The sequence below is a fragment of the Capricornis sumatraensis genome, chromosome X, assembly GCF_032405125.1.
Source record: "Capricornis sumatraensis isolate serow.1 chromosome X, serow.2, whole genome shotgun sequence".
Classification (NCBI taxonomy): Eukaryota; Metazoa; Chordata; class Mammalia; order Artiodactyla; family Bovidae; genus Capricornis; species Capricornis sumatraensis.
Genome location: NC_091092.1, coordinates 76662587 through 76684257, shown reverse-complemented (window position 1 = coordinate 76684257; position 21671 = coordinate 76662587). Strand labels below are relative to the sequence as shown.

Sequence of the window (21671 nt, the reverse complement as noted above, 5' to 3'; positions counted from 1 at the left end):
TTCTAACCTCACTTTTATAGAATATCCTTTCTCTGCACTGGAGGCAAAGCGGGTAATAATACCATTATTAATTAGTAGGAAGTAAAATCAGAGGATACATCCCTCGGAGACAAGCAGCAGAAGCCCAAACAGCAGTATTAAGAGCAGCACCCGCATACCGGACCTCGATAATTCCCTGGAGTTCACCTCTAACGTCCCTTTTCCCTTGGAGCCGCGCAAGCGTACACTGATTTTGCTTCTCTCTCCCTTGTGCCCTCGCGTCTCCCCCCCCCACCCCCACGTCCACCCCACCACGCAGGCGCATCTCCTTAAATCCAGTCCCTACACCCCTCCTGTTTCCCTGCGTTAAGTTCTCCCTCCTCTTTCTGCACCTCAGCAGGTTCACACTCTTCTCCGTGAGGGTGGCGGCGATAGAGAGGTCACGTGATGAGCATCTTGCTGCCCAACATGGCGGAGTTCGATACCATCTCGGAACTGGAGGAGGAGGAGGAAGAAGCGGCAACGTCGTCGTCGTCGCCGTCGTCGTCGTCGTCGGTATCAGGGCCTGACGATGACGAGGAAGATGAGGAGGAGGAGGAAGAAGAAAACGAAGAGGAGGAGGAGGAAGAAGAGGAGCAAGTGGAGGAAACGCCGCCCCCGCCTCGGGTAGTGAGCGAAGAGCATCTACGGAGATATGCCCCCGACCCTGTATTGGTGCGGGGCGCCGGCCACATCACTGTGTAAGCGAGAGGGAGCTATGGGGTTTGAAGAGGCTGAGATTTGGCGACAGAGGAATAAGGCGATCGAGGGGCGTGTGGTGTGGGGGAGGGCTGACTGAGGCTACAGTTAGAAAAGGACACCTGGTCTAAATGGAGAAACTGAAGGAGATAGGTGTAAAGGAAGTGAGGAGAATGCAAATGCGATGCGCCAACACGAGGTAAAGAGTGAGTATAAGACAGGGAAGTCTGGGGTTCGGAGCCAAAGGGACTGGAGTAGAGGTGAGTCTCCTTGCTTCTGTGTATGCTGGCGAGAATAGTCTAAACTGCAGGATGTACCAGCGGATTCTTTGCTGTTAAGATTGGTGTCTAGTGGAACACGGTGACTGCTGTAACAAGTGACAAGACCGAGGCTTGGACTCTTCAAAACAGAAACAGGATATATTTTGTGAATAACGTTATAGAATAGCCACTTACCTATATTTGCATCCATTCTTCTGTTTAACTCTTATGTAAATGAATACAGTAATCCTTTCTCTGTGTTGATCACTCTGACATTCCTTGAATATCACACAATTAGATGTTCAGATTGAGAGGCAACTATGAAACGTTGAAAGAGCAATAGATTGAGAGTGAGGGCTCTTGTATGTTAGTCCCAGCTTTACTTCTTACTGGCTCTTGACATTGGTCAGGTTACTTCCTATTGCTGGGCCGTAATATCTGCATCGATAAAATAAGGGGTTTGGAGTTAGATGGTTTCTAAAGTCTTTCACCTCTGAGATAATTTAAGATACCTTCAGGAGATTTTGTATGTGCAAATAGTAAATATGCAAACATTAAATATGTATGGACATCAATCCCCTAGGAGCTGAGAATGATTTTTTGAAAACTTATGCAGAGTTTTTAAAAATTGAAATCTTGGATCATATTTGAGAAAATAAAAGGGAGAGGGCCCTCATAGCATAGTACTTGCAAAGCCAAAGAAAAATGTAGTGGTTTTCTGGGCTTTGAAGAGTGCTTTCTCATTTTTATGTAATGAAATGGACTGTAAATACTTGGAAGTTTGAGTATTATATCATGTTCATCATCTTAAATATGCTGTCATTTACTGAATTTAAAAAACAGGACTATTTTTTCCTAGTAAGTCATGCTGCCTATAATTTTGATAATGGCTCACCTACCACATTGACTTTCAGTTGACTTCATATTATCTGAAATCATGTAATATGCACCACCTCCCCTCATCATGTTAGCTTTTAATTTTAACATGTTGAGTATTTTGATTGTAATATACTTTTGTGATCTTTGCATGAAAAGATTTTGAAATTGTGGAAGGATGTGTGGAGATTTTTAGATCTGCCATTTGGTAAGGCAAGTTTAACACAATTTTTTTTTGGTTCAAGAATTTTGCAGATAGTCTACAATGTTCAGATGCCAGCTTACTGCACAGTTTTACTTAGATTCCTTTCATCACTACGGAGACAATCTATTACTAAAATTGATTATGATTCTGGCACCAAAGTTTACTTTCATGCAGATTATTTCACATGACTAAACAGAAAAAGATTTTTTATTCTAGTCCGTAATTTTATATTCCAACACTCCTTCCCCTCATTATTTTCTAAAATTCAGAAAACAAAGAACAAACAAGAAAACAGAATTTAAGTTCTCCAAAACTTATTTGTGGTTTCATTTTACTCTTCACACAACTTATAAATCTATTTTCAATTAAAAGCAAAGCACTGACACTTGCTATGCTCAGGCCCTTTTGATAAGTGTAATGTCCTTCCTAGCTTAAAAATTATGGAATAAAGAGCGTGAAATAGTGGTGCTCTTAGTAACTGTTGGCATTAATTGAAGGCAAAACCTGAAAAGCAGCAAACCAGTACTTGAATTGCTAACCAATGTACGTAGTTTGGAAAAGTATTTAGTTGTACATGTTCTCTGACCTAGAAAGAACATTTGATGTTAAAAGTCTGAGATTTGGAGGAAAAAAAAAAAAAAAGTTGAATGTTTAGGAGAAAATTTTACTGGATCTGAGAAACTGGTCTTTCTATGATAGTAAAATCTTCCTTACAATAGATAAAGTCAAGTCCTTAGGAAATAGTTAATTTAATTTTTAAATGTCTAATATATCAAATTTTTTCTGACATAGGAATATTAGTTGCCCTATCTGAATGAAATATTTCTTATTCTCTCCCACCCTTATTTTATTCATTCTTAGTATAGTCACTTGTTCTTTAGAGGATGTTGTTTCTTTTCAAAGTTTAAAATCTGAGAACCATCACTTCAAATTCAGTATATCTTAAACCTAATATTTTCTCTCCTTACATTGGCTGTGCATTCCAGTTGCCCCATTTCTGACTCTGATACTACCATTCCAATCTTCCCAGGTAATATTTCAAGTCCTTGAGTCATTTTTAACTCTTCCATCTCCTTAAATTGTCCATTGCCAGTCTGTCCCAGAATTATGTCTTCATGCCTTTTACAAAGTCTATTAAATTATTCATTTTTCTCCATTTCTACTGGCACCTTGCTAGTTTGGGTCACCATCATCTTCTACTTGAATTGCAGCCACAGTCTGCTGCCTCTTCCCACTCCAGTCCATCTGGATGCTTACGCCAAACTAATTTTCTTAAAACACAGTTTAAAATGTCACTTTCCTGCTGAAAAACCTGCATTGGATCTTACTTAGGTTTGAATTTTATGCTCTCCTTCTCCACTCTCAGAGGTCAAAGAGTCCCTCCACTTGTTCAGAGCTCACCCCTCCACTGATGCCTTCCGAAACCTTCTTTTGCAACCTCCTTCCAGGCAGCCCCTCTCTATATACTATTACCTCACTTGGCCTCTATTAGGTCAGCCTATAACTGTATTCAGAATCTAATTCTTTAAAAATAAAATAGCCTTCTTAGACCTATGTTCCCCATTAGCTACTGTCTAGTCTCTTTTCCTTCTCCAGATTTCTTAAGAGTAGCTACATTCACTATGTCTATTTCCTCTTCACCCTTCTGATACCTGGATTTTGCCACCATGACCTCAGACAAACTGGCATCATTAAGATCGTTATGACCTTCTGTTGCTAAATTAATGGGCATCTTCCATTTTCTATCTTTCTGGTCCTCTGTATTGCTTATGAGACTTATAATGACTCCCTCTTTCTCAGAGGCTTTTACTCCAGGGGTCACAAACACACAAGCCTTCAGAGCCAAGACAGGTCACAGAAAATGGTGCAGCTTGAGTAATGATGGGCCTTAGTTGAACTGGAAGGTATGTGTTTTGCCTAAAGGGTTTCAAATTCTGTTAAAAAACAAAACAAAACATTTTACCAGCCAAACAAACCTAGGAATTTCTTGGCCACTTTACTCTCCCTGGTTTCCTTATATTTTTCTGGTTATTCCTGAACTGTCTCATTCATGGGTTTTTCTTCCTCCTTTGCTCCTTGAATACCAGTGATCTCCAGAGTTTTGTTCTCATCCCACTATTCTCATTCCTTACTCTGTCTAGATAGGTGGCCTCATCTTGGTTCCCATGGTTTCAGTTATCTGATGTCTCCCAAATATGTATTGCTATACCAGACCTGCTAAGACTCTTATCTGGGCTTCCTCACCTAATGACTCACTGACATTTTAAATTCAATATATTCAAAACAGAACTCACCCTCCCCTCTCCTACAACATATCCTCACACCCCCATCCCAACCCCTCAAAAAATTCCTTCTATTTCTGAGTTCTCCAACTCAGTTAAATCTGGCGAGTGGTTTGTCTTCCCCATTCAGTCTTCTAACATCTAAGAAATCAGTGGGTATAAACAATATATGACTTAAATTTTTCTTCTTTTCCTCCCTACCACTACTTACTTCCCTGATTCAAGCCCCTTTCACCACTCTACTCATCATCTTGTCTTCATCTTATCACCTTCACATCCATCCCTCCGTTCAGTTCAGTCGCTCAGTCGTGTCTGACTCTTTGCGACCCCATGAATTGCAGCACTCCAGGCCTCCCTGTCCATCACCAACTCCCGGAGTTCACCCAAACTCATGTGCATCAAGTCGTCCCTCAGTCTGCTGCTAAATGGAGACACCACTTTCCTGTTTAAGACTTCTGTGATTTTCTCTTCATCTGTAGGATCAAGTCTAAGCTCTGAAGCATGGAATATATTACTAGACCCTGCCTATCCATCAGCCTGATCTCCTGACATTTCCCTTTACTGCTTGTATTTTCTTATTCGTAGCATGCTATTTCTTATCTCTTTGCCTCTGCTCAAGCTGGGGCCTTCATTTAGAATTCCACCACCCACCATTCTTACCCCATATGTGGTCACCACTTCCTGTGAGTCTTCTCTGCCCCTGCTAAATTGGAAGCTGAAATGGCAGGATAATCACTGGTTCCCTCTGAATTTTCAGTGCCTACCACAGTGCCTTCCCTGAAGTAGAGAGTAAAAGTGACTTGAATAAATATTAGTTCTTTTAGTAAAACTCAATATGCCCACCATAGTGTGTGCTGTATTATAGGGCCTCAACAAGTGTGTGTTGTAGAATCATCCTCTGGAGAGTACTTATGTTTCTGAGCATAGATACAAAAATACTACCAGATTGGGGAGTACAGGGGAAGGGTATGGCATGGGCTTACCTCTGAAAACTTTGTTGAGCAAGACTCTGTGTGTCCGAATACCCTGTCTACTTATATAAACTTTACACATTGGTTTTCTTATTTTAATAAGATCAGTCAGCCGGTTGAGTCACTCAGTTGTGTCCAACTCTTAGTGACCCCATGGACTGCAGCGCACCAGGCTACCCTGTCCATCACCAACTCCCGGAGCTTGCTCAAAGTCATGTCCATAGAGTTGGTGATGCCATCCAGCCATCTCATCCTCTGTTGGCCCCTTCTCCTCCTGCCCCCAATGTTTCCCAGCATCAGGGTCTTTCCGATGAGTCAGTTGTTCACATCAGGTGGCCATAGTATTGGAGCTTCAGCATCAGCATCAGTCCTTCCAATGAATATTCAGGACTGATTCCCTTTAGGATTGACTGATTTGATCTCCTTGTAGTCCAAGAGACTCTCAAGAGTCTTCTCCAACACCACATCTCAAAAGCATCAACTCTTTGGCACTCGGTTTTCTTTATGATTCAACTCTCACATACATACATGACTACTGGAAAAACTATAGCTTTGACTACATGGATAAAGCACAAGCTGGAATCAAGATTGCCGGGAGAAATATCAATAACCTCAGTTATGCAGATGACACCACCCTTATGGCAGAAAGTGAAGAGGAGCTAAAAAGCCTCTTGATGAAAGTGAAAGAGGAGAGTGAAAAAGTTGGCTTAAAGCTCAACATTCAGAAAACGAAGATCATGGCATCTGGTCCCATCCCTTCATGGCAAATAGATGGGGAAACAGTGGAAACAGTGTCAGACTTTATTTTTTTGGGCTCCAAAATCACTGCAGATGGTGACTGCAGCTGTGTAATTAAAAGACGCTTACTCCTTGGAAGGAAAGTTATGACCAACCTAGATAGCATATTGAAAAGCAGAGACATTACTTTGCCAACAAAGGTCCGTCTAGTCAAGGCTATGGTTTTTCCAGTAGTCATGTGTGGATGTGAGAGTTGGACTGTGAAGAAGGCTGAACGCCAAAGAATTGATGCTTTTGAACTGTGGTGTTGGAGAAGACTCTTGAGAGTCCCTTGCACTGCAAGGAGATCCAACCAGTCCATTCTAAAGGAGGTCAGCCCTGGGTGTTCTTTGGAAGAAATTATGCTAAAGCTGAAACTCCAGTACTTTGGCCACCTCATGCGAAGAGTTGACTCATTGGAAAAGACTCTGATGCTGGGAGGGATTGGGGGCAGGAGGAGAAGGGTTCGACAGAGGTTGAGATGGCTGGATGGCATCACTGACTCTATGGACGTGAGTTTGAGTGAACTCCGGGAGTTGGTGATGGACAGGGAGGCCTCGTGTGCTGCGATTCATGGGGTCGCAAAGAGTCGGACACGACTGAGTGACTGAACTGAACTGAACTGACATGGACCTTTGTCAGCAAAGTAATGTCTCTGCATTTTAATATGCTGTCTAGGTTGCTCATAGCTTTTCCTCCAAGGAGCAAGCGTCTTTTAATTTCATGGCTGCAGTCACCATTTTGGAGCCCAAGAAAATAAAGTCTGACACTGTTTCCACTGTTTCCCCATCTATTTGCCATGAAGGGATGGGACCGGATGCCCTGATCTTTGTTTTTTGAATGTTGAGTTTTAAGCCAGCGTTTTCACTCTCCTCTTTCATTTTTATCAAGAGGCTCTTTAGTTTCTCTTCACTTTCAGCCATAAGGGTGCTGTCATCTGCATTTCTGAGGTTATAGATATTTCTCCCAGCAATCTTGATTCCAGCTTGTGCTTCATCCAGCCTGGCATTTCACCTGATGTACTCTGCATTTAAGTTAAATAAGCAGGGTAACAATATACAGCCTTGACATACTCCTTTCCCAATTTGTAACCAGTCCATTGTTCCATGTCCGTTTCTAACTACTGCTTCTTGACATGGTACAGATTTCTCAGGAGGCAGGTAAGGTGGCCTGGTAGTCCCATCTCTTTAAGAATTTTCCACAGTTTGTTTTGATCCATGTAGTCAAAGGCTTTAGCATAGTCAGTGAAGCAGAAGTAGATGTTTTTCTGGAATTCTCTTGGTTTTTCTATGATCCAGCAGATGTTGACAATTTGATATCTGGTTCCTCTGCCTTTTCTAAAGCCAGCTTGAACATCTGGAAATTCTTAGTTCATATACTGTTGAATTCTAACTTGGAGAATTTTGACCATTACTTTGCTAGCGTGTATGATGAGTGCAATTGTGCAATAGTTTGAGCATTCTTTAGCATTGCCTTTCTTTGGGATTGGAATGAAAACTGACCTTTTCCAGTCCTATGGCCACTGCTTAATTTTCCAAATTTGCTGGCATATTGAGTGCAGCACTTTCACAGCATCATCTTTTTAGGATTTGAACTAGCTCAGCTGGAATTCCATCATCTCCACTAGCTTTGTTTGTAGTGATGCTTCCTAAGGCCCACTTGACTGCTCACTCCAGGCTGTCTGGTTCTAGGTGAGTGATCACACCATCGTGGTTATCTGGGTCATTATGATCTTTTTTGTGTAGTTCTTCTGTGTATTCTTGCCATCTCTTCTTAATATCTTCTGCTTCTTTTAGGTCTATACATTTCTGTCCTTTATTATGCCCATCTTTGCATGAAATGTTCCCTTGGTATCTCTAATTTTCTTGAAGAGATCTCTAATTAATATTAAATATATTTAACAAGAGTTATTTAATACTTTATCAATGAATTACCATTTTGGGGAAGTTGAATGACCTAACCACAATAATTGTAATTCCAAATCTGAGATGATGGTGATCATAAATGGATATTTAATGATCTTTTTCCAAATAAAAATACATACATGGCTAAGTTAGCACCCACAGATTTAAGGTTTTAGAAAACAGAAATAATGAAATGTTTCTTGTAAGTGTTATTTCAAAAACACTGTACATCTGAGTGATATAGCTTAATAGCTATCATTTTTCTTCTTGATATTTTTAGGGTAAATATTTGGATCCAGTGTATTGAAATACAAGAAAAATTTTATCTCATGAGATTATTTTCTTATTTTTAGGTATTACTAAACTCCTTATTTTTCTTAAAATATATAATTATTTACTCTCTATAGTAGAGGTATGTAGCAGTAAAGATGAGAGTTTACCAATGCTCAGATATATAAAATTCTCATTAAAATTAATCTAAAAAAGCTGAAGTTATTACATATAGAATTTAAAAAGATAGCCAAATTTGTCAAACAGTGCATTTCTGCAAAAAGTGAAATAGCACTGCAAATGTTGCCTTTTCTATAAACAGCTGTCTTTGAGAAATTACAGTGAAGCATTGTTAATTTATGTTTGTATAAGGTAAATATCTTATAAGATTTTAGGCTTTGAGAATACTGAAGCTATAGTAATTTGTCATTTTACAGAGCAGCAAGACATATTTCCATATGGAAGATTAAAGAAATTTAATTTTTCAAAATATCTTTTAATCGTATGTCATAGACTTTCCTTTTTCTTGGTATAGTAAATAGAATTCAATGCACTTGCTTCAGAAACAGTGTTACTATAAGTGCAAAGTTTTCTAGTGAAATGTGTTTTTCTTTGGCAGAATTTTAATACATTTTATCTGTTTTCTTAAACAACTTAACATATAAACTTAAAATTTGTGTAGGATTTTCAGAGGCTGATGTACAGCCATTTTCAAAAGAATTAAAGACAGTGCGAGGTGTAAAGAGGAAGAAAAGTGGAAGAGCAACTAGAGGACCCACCTTTCTTTGCCTCAGTTTCCTTTACTGCAGAGAATTGTGCAAGAAATTAAAATTTGGGACATTACAGACACTTAACAAATACAGTCATTAAGAACCACCAGCTGGGTCAGCTTCAAACACATAATACACTCTTTATTTAATGGACCTGATAAAATGAAAATGTGAACAGTTCTCAAATGTTTCTGTCTAATGCTGAGAAACTTCACATCTTTACTCATGTCTCTCACTGATCACTCACTAATGGGTAGATGAGCTTGTCTAACCTCTGTGAACTCACAGATCTTATTAACTTAATGGTGCTGAGATGTTCATCATTTAGCAGTAGCCATATCAACATTTTCCTAGTAACTACTAAGTAAAATGTTGTGTCAAAGATTATTTAAGTACTCATTTTAGGTACTTAATATCTACTGTAAAAGTTAAGGGAAAAAATCGCTGGTAGGCAAGAATGCAATTGCTACTGCCTTTTAGCCAAAATTATGAGAATATGTCAAGAAGGAAATGGCACCCCACCCCAGTACTCTTGCCTGGAAAATCCCATGGACAGAGGAGCCTGCTGGGCTGCAGTCCATGGGGCCTTTAAGAGTCGAACACGACTGAGTGACTTCACTTTCACTTTTCACTTTCATGCATTGGAGAAGGAAATGGCAGCCTACTCCAGTGTGCTTGCCTGGAGAATCCCAGAGACGGGGGAGCCTGGTGGGCTGCCGTCTCTGGGGTCGCACAGAGTCAGACACGACTGAAGCGACTTAACAGCAGCATGAGAATATATTGGGCCTAGTTTGCCTACCTTTATACCTTTTAAAGTAGATAAATGTAGGCCATAATGGAGTATTTTAAGAAGTAAAATGACTTCCTTACCATTTCCTTATCTTCCCTTACCGTTTCTATTTTTTTAATTTTTTTGACCATGCTACACAGCTTGTAGGGTCTTAGTTCCCCAACCAGAAATTGAACTTGAACCCTCTTCAGTGAAAGCACGAAGTCCTAACCGCTGGACTGCCTGAAAGTTCCCTGCTTTACCATTTCTAATATACTTTTTATGTTTTAGAAAAGACAATCTCTTTTTATGTTAGAGAAGAAAATTTATAATGTGAATTTAGCAAGAATTTTTTGAGAACCTGAGCACTGAGCTAAACACTATGAAGAATACAAAAAAAGCAAAGTATAGGTCTTGCTTTACAAAGTTAACAGGAAATTTGCCTTTAAGAAACTCATGTGGATCAGCAAAGAATAAAGGAAAATATCTTTAATACTTTTGAATTGTATAGTACAGATTAAAATTGGCTATCAGTGTTCAGAGAAAGGGAAATCCATGAAGACTTGCAGTAGGGGTTGAAACTTGGCTTGAGCCTTAAAGGCTGCACTGGATTTAAACCAGGGAGAGAAAGCAAAACCAGGAAGAGGATGCTAAAGCTGAAACTCCAATACTTTGGCCACCTGATGCAAAGAACTGACTCATTGGAAAAGACCCTGATGCTGGGAAAGATTGAAGGCAGGAGGAGAAGGGAATAACAGAGGATGAGATGGTTGGATGGCATCACTGACGCGATGGACATGAGTTTGAGTAGGCTTCGGAAGTTGGTGATGGACAGGGAAGCCTGGCGTGCTACAGTCCATGGGTCGCAAAGAATTGGACATGACTGAGAGACTGAACTGAATTGAACTGAGGAAGCAAGAGAAACCTCATAAACAAAGAAAAGAGCCAATGTAACAGTGGCAGTGGAAAGGAAGTAAATATTATAAGAATGATTTCAAAGGAACAAATGACAGTATTTGGGACCACTTGGATATAAGCCAGGTGTGAAAAGTAGGAGATAAAAGGTACAAAAATGATACCAGGATCTAGGTTAAAGAGAGTCAATGCGCCATTGAAAGAGATGAAGAATTTGAAAGGAAGGAGCCAGTTTCAAATAAAAGGTAACATTTAATTTTAGATGTGTTCACATGAGGTATAAAGATATCCAAATGGAAGTTTTTATTTTTGTTGTTGTTTTAATTTATTGTATTCAAGTATAGTTATTTACAATGTTGTGTTAATTTCTGCTGTACAGGACAGTGATTTATTTACATATGTATGTATTCTTTTTCATATTCTTTTCCACTGTGGTTTATCACAGGATATTGAATATAGTCCCCTGTGCTATATTTTAAGATCTTGTTAATCTATTCTATATATGTTAGTTTACATCTGCTAACCCCAAACTCCTACTCCATCCCTCCCTCACTCCCCTCCCCCTTGGCAACCATAAGTCTGTTCTCTATGTCTGTGTGTCTGCTTCATAAATAAGTTCGTTTGTGTCATATTTTAGATTCCACATATAAGTGGTATCATATGGTATTTGTCTCTTTCTGACTTATTTCACTTAGTAAATAACCTTTAAGTTCATCCATCTTGTTGCAAAAGGCATTATTTCCGAATGGAAATTTTTAGTATGCAATTAGAGGTGAGGGTCTAGAGCATGTTGGGAAATATAGAATTAGAGATATAGATTTGATGGTCATCAGAATAGAAGTGATTTTTCAAAGCTATTAAAATAGATGAACTATTATAATTCCTTTAGAAAGAGAAGCAGATGACTGAAAGCTAAATTTTGGCAAAAGATGAGAGTGTTAGGAGAGAGTGAACAAATGGGAGAGTGTTGAGAAGGGAGTGGTAAACAGCATCACAGACTGCAAAGTCAGGAGGGGAAGTTCTGAAAAGAGGGTATTGAATTTAGCAATAAATAAGATGAACTTGTCTTTCTAAATAAATTTTCCAAATAAGGAATTATTTTCAGTAAAATAACAGTATCAAAAGGCAAACTTCAAAAGATTAAGAAAGGATGGGATATTAAGGAAATGGAAACAGAGGCAAAAGTTCATTTCTCTGATGATAAATGCAAAGAGAGAATAGCAAAGCTAATTTTTTTAATAATAGAAATATTCCATATATTTTGAGGAACACATATGTCTATATCCTCTATGTATTTGGTATATGATAAAAGAATGGCAACTTGAAAAAATCTATAATGGCAGCAATCTCTAATAGGGGTAGGAACACATTATAAACATTGAATCTAAAAGACAAGAAGGAAAAGGACTCCACACTTCCATTGCAGGGGGTACAGGTTTGATCCCCTGTCAAACTAACATCCAGGTGGAATGGTCATAAATAAATACATAAATAAAATTGGATTTAAAAAATAAAAGACAAGATATAAGAATGGAAATAGAACTCTACTTTCAAATGTATCATGTCTATTTTCATGAAAACTGTATCTGTTTCTTTGTTATACAATAAGAACTCTGTGGAATAATGAATTGATTTACATCTTCTTGACTAGCGATAAAGCCACTGTTTAGCTAAATATTATTTAAATGAAATGTTTCTTGCTCTGTTAAATATTTGCTGTTTTACTGATCACTTAGTACACAGTTGCAAATATATAAATAGTACCAGAGTTATCAATTTCTCAAACAGCACGTGAAAGTTGTCATAAAAATTTATGTACAAGAGTACTGTTTTAAGTTTGACTGTACTCCTCTACGTAAAGACTTAAAGAAAATGTTATTATGAGGATATTATTCTGAAAATACTATGTTTTCATTACATGTACTGACACCTAGAGAAGTTATGACATTTTTAATGAAGTTATGGTCTTTTTATAATTGCTAATTAGTTTTCTCAACTCTTTTAAAAACTAGAATTTTTTGTTTCAAAATACATTTTAAACATATAAAGTAAAATTTATTTATGCACGGATGTGTTCCTTGCTGCTAGCTACTAGGTATAGTGTCTTTGTGGCGGATTCACGTTGATGTATGGCAAAACCAATACAATATTGTAAAGTAATTAACCTCCAATTTAAAAAGTTAAATTTATATTTTTAGAAAAAAGACTCACTTGGGTCCTTGTAAAGGAGCTATTAGCATAAATAATACAAGGAGACTATGATATTCTCACAGTTTTAATAGGACATTGGATTCTTAAGATGTCTATAAAATGACCCTAAGACCAAAATGCCATATATCAGTAGAATCAAACAGTACACACAATAACTCATTGTTCAACAAACTTTTATTAAGCACTTAGATTCCATTGTGCTGTTATGCATAATGGAAGATAACAAAGTAAATAAGCCATAGTTTTTGTTCTTCAGGAGCTTAATATAGGACAGAAAGAATTTAAGGATTAGCATTTGAATTTTGGTTGTCCTTATTCCCTGGTGGCTCAAAGGGTCAAGAATCTGCCTGCAATGTGGGAGACCTGGGTTCCATCCCTAGGTTGGGAAGATCCTCTGGAGGAGGGCATGGCAACCCACTCCAGTATTCTTGCCTGGAGAACCCCCATGAAGAGAGGAGCCTGGTGGGCTACAGTCCACAGGGTCTCAAAGAGTTGGACACAACTGAGTGACCAAGCACAAGAGAATACAAAATAAATAAATAAATAAACACAATCTCTTACTATAATGACTTTGGGCAAATCATTTAATTAATTAATTTTTGAAATAAAAATTTTCTGTCAGATTCCTTCTCTGTAAAACAGAGATAACAATACCTCTATTGCAGGGTTGTAAAGTTTAGAGGTAATATATTTACCTATAACAGTGTCTAACTCATGGTAAATAGATAGTTACTGGTAACTGTTACTATTATTGTCTACCTCACAATGAGTTCTTAATAACTGTTGGATTTTTTTTTTCCTTTTTCTTACACTAACATAAATTGTAGTTACTCTGTTATATCATCTAACCTGCAGGGAGTGACTTTTGTTGTTCCTACTGAAATCAACAAGGAGGTGAAGGAAGGCTTATAAAAATCATCTTGACATAGTATAGATTTCAGTGAGTGTACTTGAAGAAAGTCAGAGCTTTTGAGGCTGGGATCTGTTTTCTTAAACTTGTTTGCGTGTACATAAAAGCCATTCATAAGGATCAACCTTTGAGTATCTGAGTAGTCACTGATCATAAGTTATCAAGCTGTATAGTTCCAAAAGCTACATTAATTTTTATTAGGAAAATTTTTATATATCCACAGAAGTAGAAAAAAATAGTATAATCCACTCCCGCATATGACCCATCAGTTCCAACAGTTATCAACTAAAATGGGTTTTAACAGAAATATTTCAATCAAAAATTATAATATTTCCAGCTCTATATCAGTGTTTCTGTATTATTTTTTAATCTCATATCATGGCTCTTGTTGGAATCCTACTTTAACATTGGCTCCTTAAGTTCCTTTTACTTTTAATTTTGATTAATAGTCAAACACTTATTTTCTATAAATATCAAATTATTTTTAGGACATGCTTTTAGGTCACAAAATCAAAGGAAAAATGCATGGCTTTGTAACTTTTTTAAGGAAAAGAGTTAAATACGCTGGGTAGAATGTATTTTGTTCTTTGTTTTTAAGGTTTGGCTTGAGCAACAAGTTTGATACTGAATTTCCCTCAGTTCTAACAGGGAAGGTAAGTGAGAGTTTGCATTGAACTTTTCAATTCTAAAAGCATTGGTTTATGGCTGATTTAGTGTTATGACAGATGCTTTGATGCACTGTAATGAAGTCTAATAGTAAGAGGCCAGGATAATTTTAGGCTGTATCATTAGTGACTGAAAACTGTCTCCATGACTACTAGCCTGTGACCAGTTATTTTGTTCATTGTCCAATAATGCCAGCTATCATTTACTTATCTATTCAGTTTTTTCAGTTTTACCTTTTTTTCTCAGCACGGGTAGCTATAATTGTTTTAATTTAGATCAGTAATTTCCAATGATTTTAGAGTTAACAAAATTATTGTTCAACTTTATATCACTCTGTGAATTTTAAAGTATCCTGTGATATGATTTGTTATACCAGTACATAAAAACAATCAAAATTTTCTGCCTTTTAGACAGTTTGAGTTTCTATAATTAGACTCACTGCAATAAATTGTTACTACCTTTTTGTTTCCTGGTTCCTCTACACTCAGTAGTATCTTTTAGCACTGAGGTTCAATCTTCAGAGACCTTCTAGGATTCAAAAGTGTTTGGAAAATCCTCGTAAAACAGTAATGCTAACTTCTAAGGCCAAAGGAAAAGGCTCTGATAAGACAAAAGAGAATATATAAAACACCTAGTGTATTGTCAGGTACTTATTAGTTTCACAGTGTAAGTTTGTGATTGTTATTGACAATTCTTCATCAGTATATCCTAGTTTCACCCTGATTGTTTTTCCAGTTTTCTCTACTCAACATCTTTCCATTTTAATTGCTTTTGCTACTTTAACCTTGTTCTTCTGAGTAATTTTTTGTTCTCAGTCCCACCAATAATTTGTTCTCTCTCCTGATGTATAATGTCAAATCATTCCATACAGTAATAAACAAGTAGTGATAGTCCCTGGCTAAGTGAACATTAGAAAATATGTGGCCATTTATCTTTTTAGGTTACAAAGAGCCCTTTGGTTTGAGATTTTGGCCTCATTTTCTAGTATGTTATACCTTCCTGTCTTGACCATATAGAATAATTCACCAATTTAAGCAGCAGTTCAGATTTAGATTTGTTTTAGATAAATTTTTTTCCAAGGAAAAATAGCTATGGAAAAAAAAATCTCTTGAATAATAATTTGTTTGTAGAAAGATGGCAAATTCAATATTAAAATTAAAGACAAATAATGTGAGTTAAGATATCTCCAATGGAAAACTTGTTCTTTATATTTCCCTTGTTGCTGTCAAATGTGTTATCTGGGCAGTTGCATCCAGTTTTAATATTGGTTTTTGCATCCAGTTTTAATATTGGTTTAATTAGAAAGAGTTTGAATTACAGTTCTAAGTAATTCTAAAAACTGAATAATCGAAAAAGTCAGAGAATAGAGTTTCCAGGTATAAGACTTATCCATCTTTCCATCTTTGAAATTGGCCAGTTTTATGTGCTCAAGGGATCTTCAGAATATTTCTTCAGCTTTCCAAGTCTTCTAAAAACTGAAATTCCACCAGCACAAAGAATAGTACAGGTCTTCAAACTAGGGAAGTAGGAATATTGGACTTTCCTGGTGGTTCATCAATAAAGAATCTGCCTGCAATGTGGGCCTGGGTCTGAAAGATCCCGTGGAGGAGGGCATGGCAACCCACTCTGCTACTCTTGCCTAGCAAATCCCATGGACAGAGGAGCCTGGCAAGCTGAAGTCCATAGGGTCGCACAGAGTCAGACACAACTGAAGCAACTAAGCAGCAGCACCAGGAATATTAAGCTGGATATGAACTGTTCTTAAAGACATCCATTCTTTTCAGCTGACCATTTTTGTAACACATAATGATTGGATATTTATTCTAGTGTACATTATTTAAATGCACAAAATTTCTCATATGTTTGAATGAGGATAAATGATACAGTGATCCTAGTTTAGTGTTTGATGATGGAAAACACTGAAGGAATTCTGAAAGTCTGATTTTGAAAAATCATGGTGGCTTTGTTTTCTCTTTAGTTTCTCTCTCATGAGATTATTTTTCTCCAGTAGGCACTATTTCACATGTAAATGTTATTTTGGATTATCAAAATGCATCTCTGATAACTATGAAGAAGAAGCAGAAAAAAAAAATTTACGTGTTTCAGAAAAAAAGTTTGAATTCCAGACTGAGCAGCAATGTAAATATATTTCACAATGAATAAATGCAGTAGCAAAAATAGAAAATTAAATCTGCATTTTATAAAACCAGTATTCTAGCATGAATGGAATTCTTAAATAGCTTTTATGCCTAAACTAAGCAAAATTGCAGGGTGAATTCCAAAAATCTCAAAAGCCATTTTGTTAAGCTCTATGGCTTAGTATTAATTTTGTGCTTCTTATGTGTTAGTGCTTTTAATATAAATAAAAAGATAATCTTTTACATTAAATTAAGCAAAGATTGTTTCCATCTTTCACTAAAGATAAGTCCTGTCAGGATGTATGAAACAGGTGTATACATACAAATTTTGGTGACCAGAAAATGAAAGAACCACAGAATTTCCGAAAAGAAATAAAAGCTTCCAGCCCTCAGCTTGAAACAGTTAAATGGTGTTACAAGGAAATTAGCGTGCAGTGTTGGGAATTGTAAGCCATAAAATCCACCTTTACTATTGTGATCCATTGTGACAAGTGATTGATGGGGTTGTGTTCCCCATGACTGAAGGAGACAAATCAGTCCTGCTGGGTTTTGCTTAGATTTTCTTCTGTTTGCAAAGTGTCTTGTATCCTGTTATAAAATATTATGACCCTTTCCCCCACTTTCATGATGTGACTTTTTTTCTGAGAAAGTTAAGAGGAATTAAATGTTTCTTTACAACCTGCCATTCAGCTACAAAGTAAAAGGCTTCCATCTAACCTTCATTACTAGTGATACTCAAATTATATGAAAGTAAACTCTGATTCCACACAGTTAACTAAACATTTCTTTCACATTGTTTAAATTTGGGAGTTAACCAGTTCTCATTTCCTATGCCTTTATTTCTGTTTTATGACTTTTACTGTTATTCAAATACAGATTTTTTTTTTCAAAGACAATTCTGGCTTCCTTTTAAAGTCAAAATGCAGATTTTAGTTTATTGTTTGAAATTCTAGTAAAAGTTTTATTTTCAGTATGTTTCTGTTATGACTTCAAAAAGTTTGAATTGTCATTTTTAGAAACTTAAATGTTTTAGTTTTTAGTTTGTCCATAGTGATAGAGTACAAGCTATGAATATTATGTATTACATGTGGAAAATATTGGTGGGAAGAAGGAAAATTACCACATTTTAGAAATGGTTTTATTAATTCATTTCCAGAATCATGTAATGAAAGATAAATCTTATAACAAATTTTACATACCTTGGCATGCAATTTATTTCATTCACAGTGTTTTAAACAAAAATCAAGTTTTACTTTTTGGATTCTTCTCTGGCTTTAGCCTCATTCTTTACTTTTTTTCATCTGTGGTTACACACTTTTAAATAAAAGTTATATATAAAAATTTTACTTTTTAAACAAAATTTAAATTCTAATTCCAGGTACTTAAATTTGTAAATGGACAGATTTAATATGAGTATATCAAAATTTGCCATATTTTTAAAATGTATTAGTGTTTCTAGATATACAATTAAAGAAAATTAATAATGTTATATTACAGATTAGAGCTAAATATATAAATACATTTTCCTTATCTTAACTTCCATTTGGTTGCTCACTCGTTCACTAGGAAAAAAGAAGCTAAATGTCACTGTTTAAGAGGTAAATGAAGATAGCAACTTAGTACCTAGATTTTAAAAAAGAACATTTTTTTCTCTAAAGAATTGAAAACCATTAAATTTGCATTCAAAATGTAGCAGATTATCCTTTTATGTAGAATAGAATGTGTAGGAAACCTGTGGAGTTTAACACTGTTGAGTTACCTGACCCAAACCTTCAGTTGATACTCCATGCAAAAAAAAGCCTTGCTTTTTTTTCTCCAAATCTAATCAGAGATAAGATTCACTGACTTCCTTTCTCAAAGCATTCTAGGCAGGAGGTTCTTTCTAAGGTATAATTTCCATTCCCCGTGAGGTATATAATAGAAAAATTATTTTTCTCATTTTATAGATGGGAGACTAAAGCTCACAAAAATTAAATGAACTTACCTAGAATTTTTTGTAACTAATAAGAAACTAGAATCTAGATCTTGATTTATTGTCTTAATGTGCTTAGCCTGTTGCTGTTTTGTTTCCAGTTGTCAGCCATAGTTCCCTGAATTTATTTTCATATTTACTCCAGAAATTTATTTATTTGGAATTCTTTTTCCTCTGTGATTGTCTTTAGGTCATATTGGAGAATGAAATAAATTTACTTTCCTCTTGTAAATACGATTTTGAGCCTTACAATTTCCTAACTAGTTAACATATTAGGAAAAAAGGAAAATTTATAGGTTAAGCAAGTAACATTATTAGGTAGCATGAATAATTCTAATAAAGCTAATATAATTACTTAATGTTTTAATCATGATGGTACTGAATTCTGTGGTCGTGTATCTTTCTAACATCCGTTAATCAGTATGTATTATAATATTGATTCTAAGACATGTTTATTAAAAGACAAAAATGCAATAATTTGATTCCTGTAGAACAGTTTTTACTTAGAAGAGTTGTGGAGCTCTATATTTTTGATGCCAAACATGCTAATGGGTTTTTTATTTTACAGCAACTTATTTTTCCTAACAATTTCGTAATTTTTCCTGCATAGCCAGATGGTGGAATTTTTTCTTATAGATTTTACAGTGTGACAGCTTTCTAAATGAAAGGGAATCATTTTTGTGATCTAGAAATGTGATTTCATTGAAAGCAGAGTATTTTTAGTATACCTTTGAATTGTATAACCTTCAAGCAGAATTTTGGGTATAAATCTAATTATGCTTGTCATGATCGTGCGTTTGAACTGACTTTGTCATTGTTTACAGAGAACCATAAGCATCCACTTCCAGGAATGGAGGTAGTAATTAAAAATATTAAATTTGTATATTTAAGGATCTCTCAACTTCTAAAATTTACAGCAGTTATGAATCCATTTTACGCTAAAATGTTTTTTGAATGTGATCATTTCTCACTGTCTTTTGTTAATGTACCTTTTCCCTACAAACAATGGCAAGTGTTTAAGTTGTTATGTTGCAAATTTACCAGGGAGAAAAGATTTGAGAGTTGCCGTCTAAATTTAATTCTATTTCCTGTAGTAGTATTGCGGTTTTTTTGTTATATGATGCTTCTAGTCTTATTCAACCTTTAGTCAGAGTGACTGGAGACTATAAATAATATTGCCTTAATAATGAGAATAACTGGTAAGAAAACTGTGTGACGGTATCCTTTACTACGAATTTTACTGTTGTCATTTTATTATTGGTAATTTCAGAAGATTGTTTTCAAACATCAGAATAAGTTCTGTAAACATGAAATTATATTGTTTTGCTTTCTAATGTCATCCAAGAGCATATAATACCTATTTATAGGGAAAGATAGGGAGGAAATAAATATGTGTAATTCCTTAAAGTGTTTGTAATAAGACAACCATTTTATTTAGGTTTAGAGATAAACAGTAGAAAGCTGCCCTCAAAGTGTTAAAGATTGTGCCCTTGTTGTAGGTGGCCCCAGAAGAATTTAAGACCAGCATTGGCCGTGTGAATGCATGTTTGAAAAAGGCTCTCCCAGTCAATGTGAAATGGTTGCTCTGTGGTTGTCTCTGCTGCTGTTGCACATTGGGTTGCAGCCTGTGGCCTGTTATTTGTCTCAACAAAAGAGTGAGTAACCATTTTATTGTGTAATAATAATGAGGTAACATTTATTGAACAGTTGTTGTGTGCCAGGTACTTTACAGGATTTAATTCTCCTAGCAATGCTGTCCTCATTCTAGACATAAACTCAGGGCCGGTAATATTAAGCCATTTGTCCAACCTTTATCAACATTTTATTACTTAATATGGGTTCCAGTCATTATTTTAAATAAGTACAAAGTAAGTGGAGTACTTAAGTAAATGTAACTTGGCTACTTATTCTTTTTACAAAACCTGAAGTTATGATTTAGAGTATTTCCAAGTCACAAGTGTATGGGAGAGTTTTTTCTTGATCTGAAGAAGTGAAAGTAATCTACAAAGTTGGTGGGGGCAATCTTGGTTAGTTTTGAACATGTTGAAACAACATTCTGGCATGACATTACTCATTGTATCATAGATTTAAGACTACTATCTTAATCTGATTTTCTTTAAAATTTAATTTTGATCTTCAGAATGATATTTTCCCCACTAGGAAGATATCTTTAAACTTTTTAATTCAAGTCAATGAGGAAAATTAATTCATTTGCCTCCAATTCTTTTCCCTGTACAACATTGATGATTCACTTAAACTTCTAAATAATAAGTATATTCAAATTCACAGCACCTTGATGGGGTATAATTAATGGTACAGTTGTTTCATAAAAACCAGAAAGATTCCCACCGAGTACTCATATGTTCCTCTCCATCTTTCTCCTGCCCTTCTTAATGTCTGTTTCAAAAAATAAAATACTGCCACCCCTATTATTTTTTGAATGGAAAATTGGACATTTTATTAATCCTTTTGGTCACTACCAGTAGGTCAGAGCTTTATTTTAAATAGAGCTTAGTTTATTGTTTGTCAAAATATGAACAGTGTTCTCAAATGGCTTTCTATAAGTTAAATTAATTATGAGATTTTTTTCATCACACAGATATAGCCAATTTCAGTTACTTTAAGAACAGATTTTTTAAATTTTAATATTATCCAGGATCTTTTTTTCTGATGACCTGTTTACATAGTTGCCTGTTTATTAACACCTCCACCACAAGGCCTGAAATAGAAGCAGTTTATTCAGTCATGTGATTTTACTATGAGCACTACTGATTTGACATTAACACTGATGCTATGATTTCTCCCTACGTCTATTAAGTACAGATATGCAGACTATTGTCCTGTGGGCTAAATCCAGCCCACTCTATTCTTTAAACATTTAAATCAATTGCTAGCATTTAAAAATTAGAATATTAAAATAAAATTTGAAATAGCCAGTGTCTCTTGTAAAATCTAAAAATCTGGAAATATGGGACCCACATGCCTACATTTCAGCAGTTGGCCCTTGCTGAGTGGTGGCTGCTTCCTTTAAATAGGACATGTGGACTCTGATTCACCA

General features: G+C 35.9%; 1 protein-coding gene across 3 annotated transcripts in view; it reads left to right on the top strand.

Moving 5' to 3' along the window:
- Positions 1–402: 402 nt before the first annotated feature.
- CHIC1 (cysteine rich hydrophobic domain 1) overlaps positions 403–21671 on the top strand; it is a 40728-nt gene continuing 19459 nt past the window's right edge. For 2 of the 3 annotated variants that reach the window (XM_068962803.1, XM_068962805.1), the window contains exons 1-3: positions 403–719; positions 14436–14490; positions 20113–20268. In XM_068962803.1, the coding sequence (XP_068818904.1) occupies positions 427–719; positions 14436–14490; positions 20113–20268 (504 nt within the window). In that variant the 5' untranslated portion in view covers positions 403–426. The remainder of the gene's footprint in view (positions 720–14435; positions 14491–20112; positions 20269–21671) is intronic. The other variant, XM_068962806.1, reaches the window with a different exon arrangement.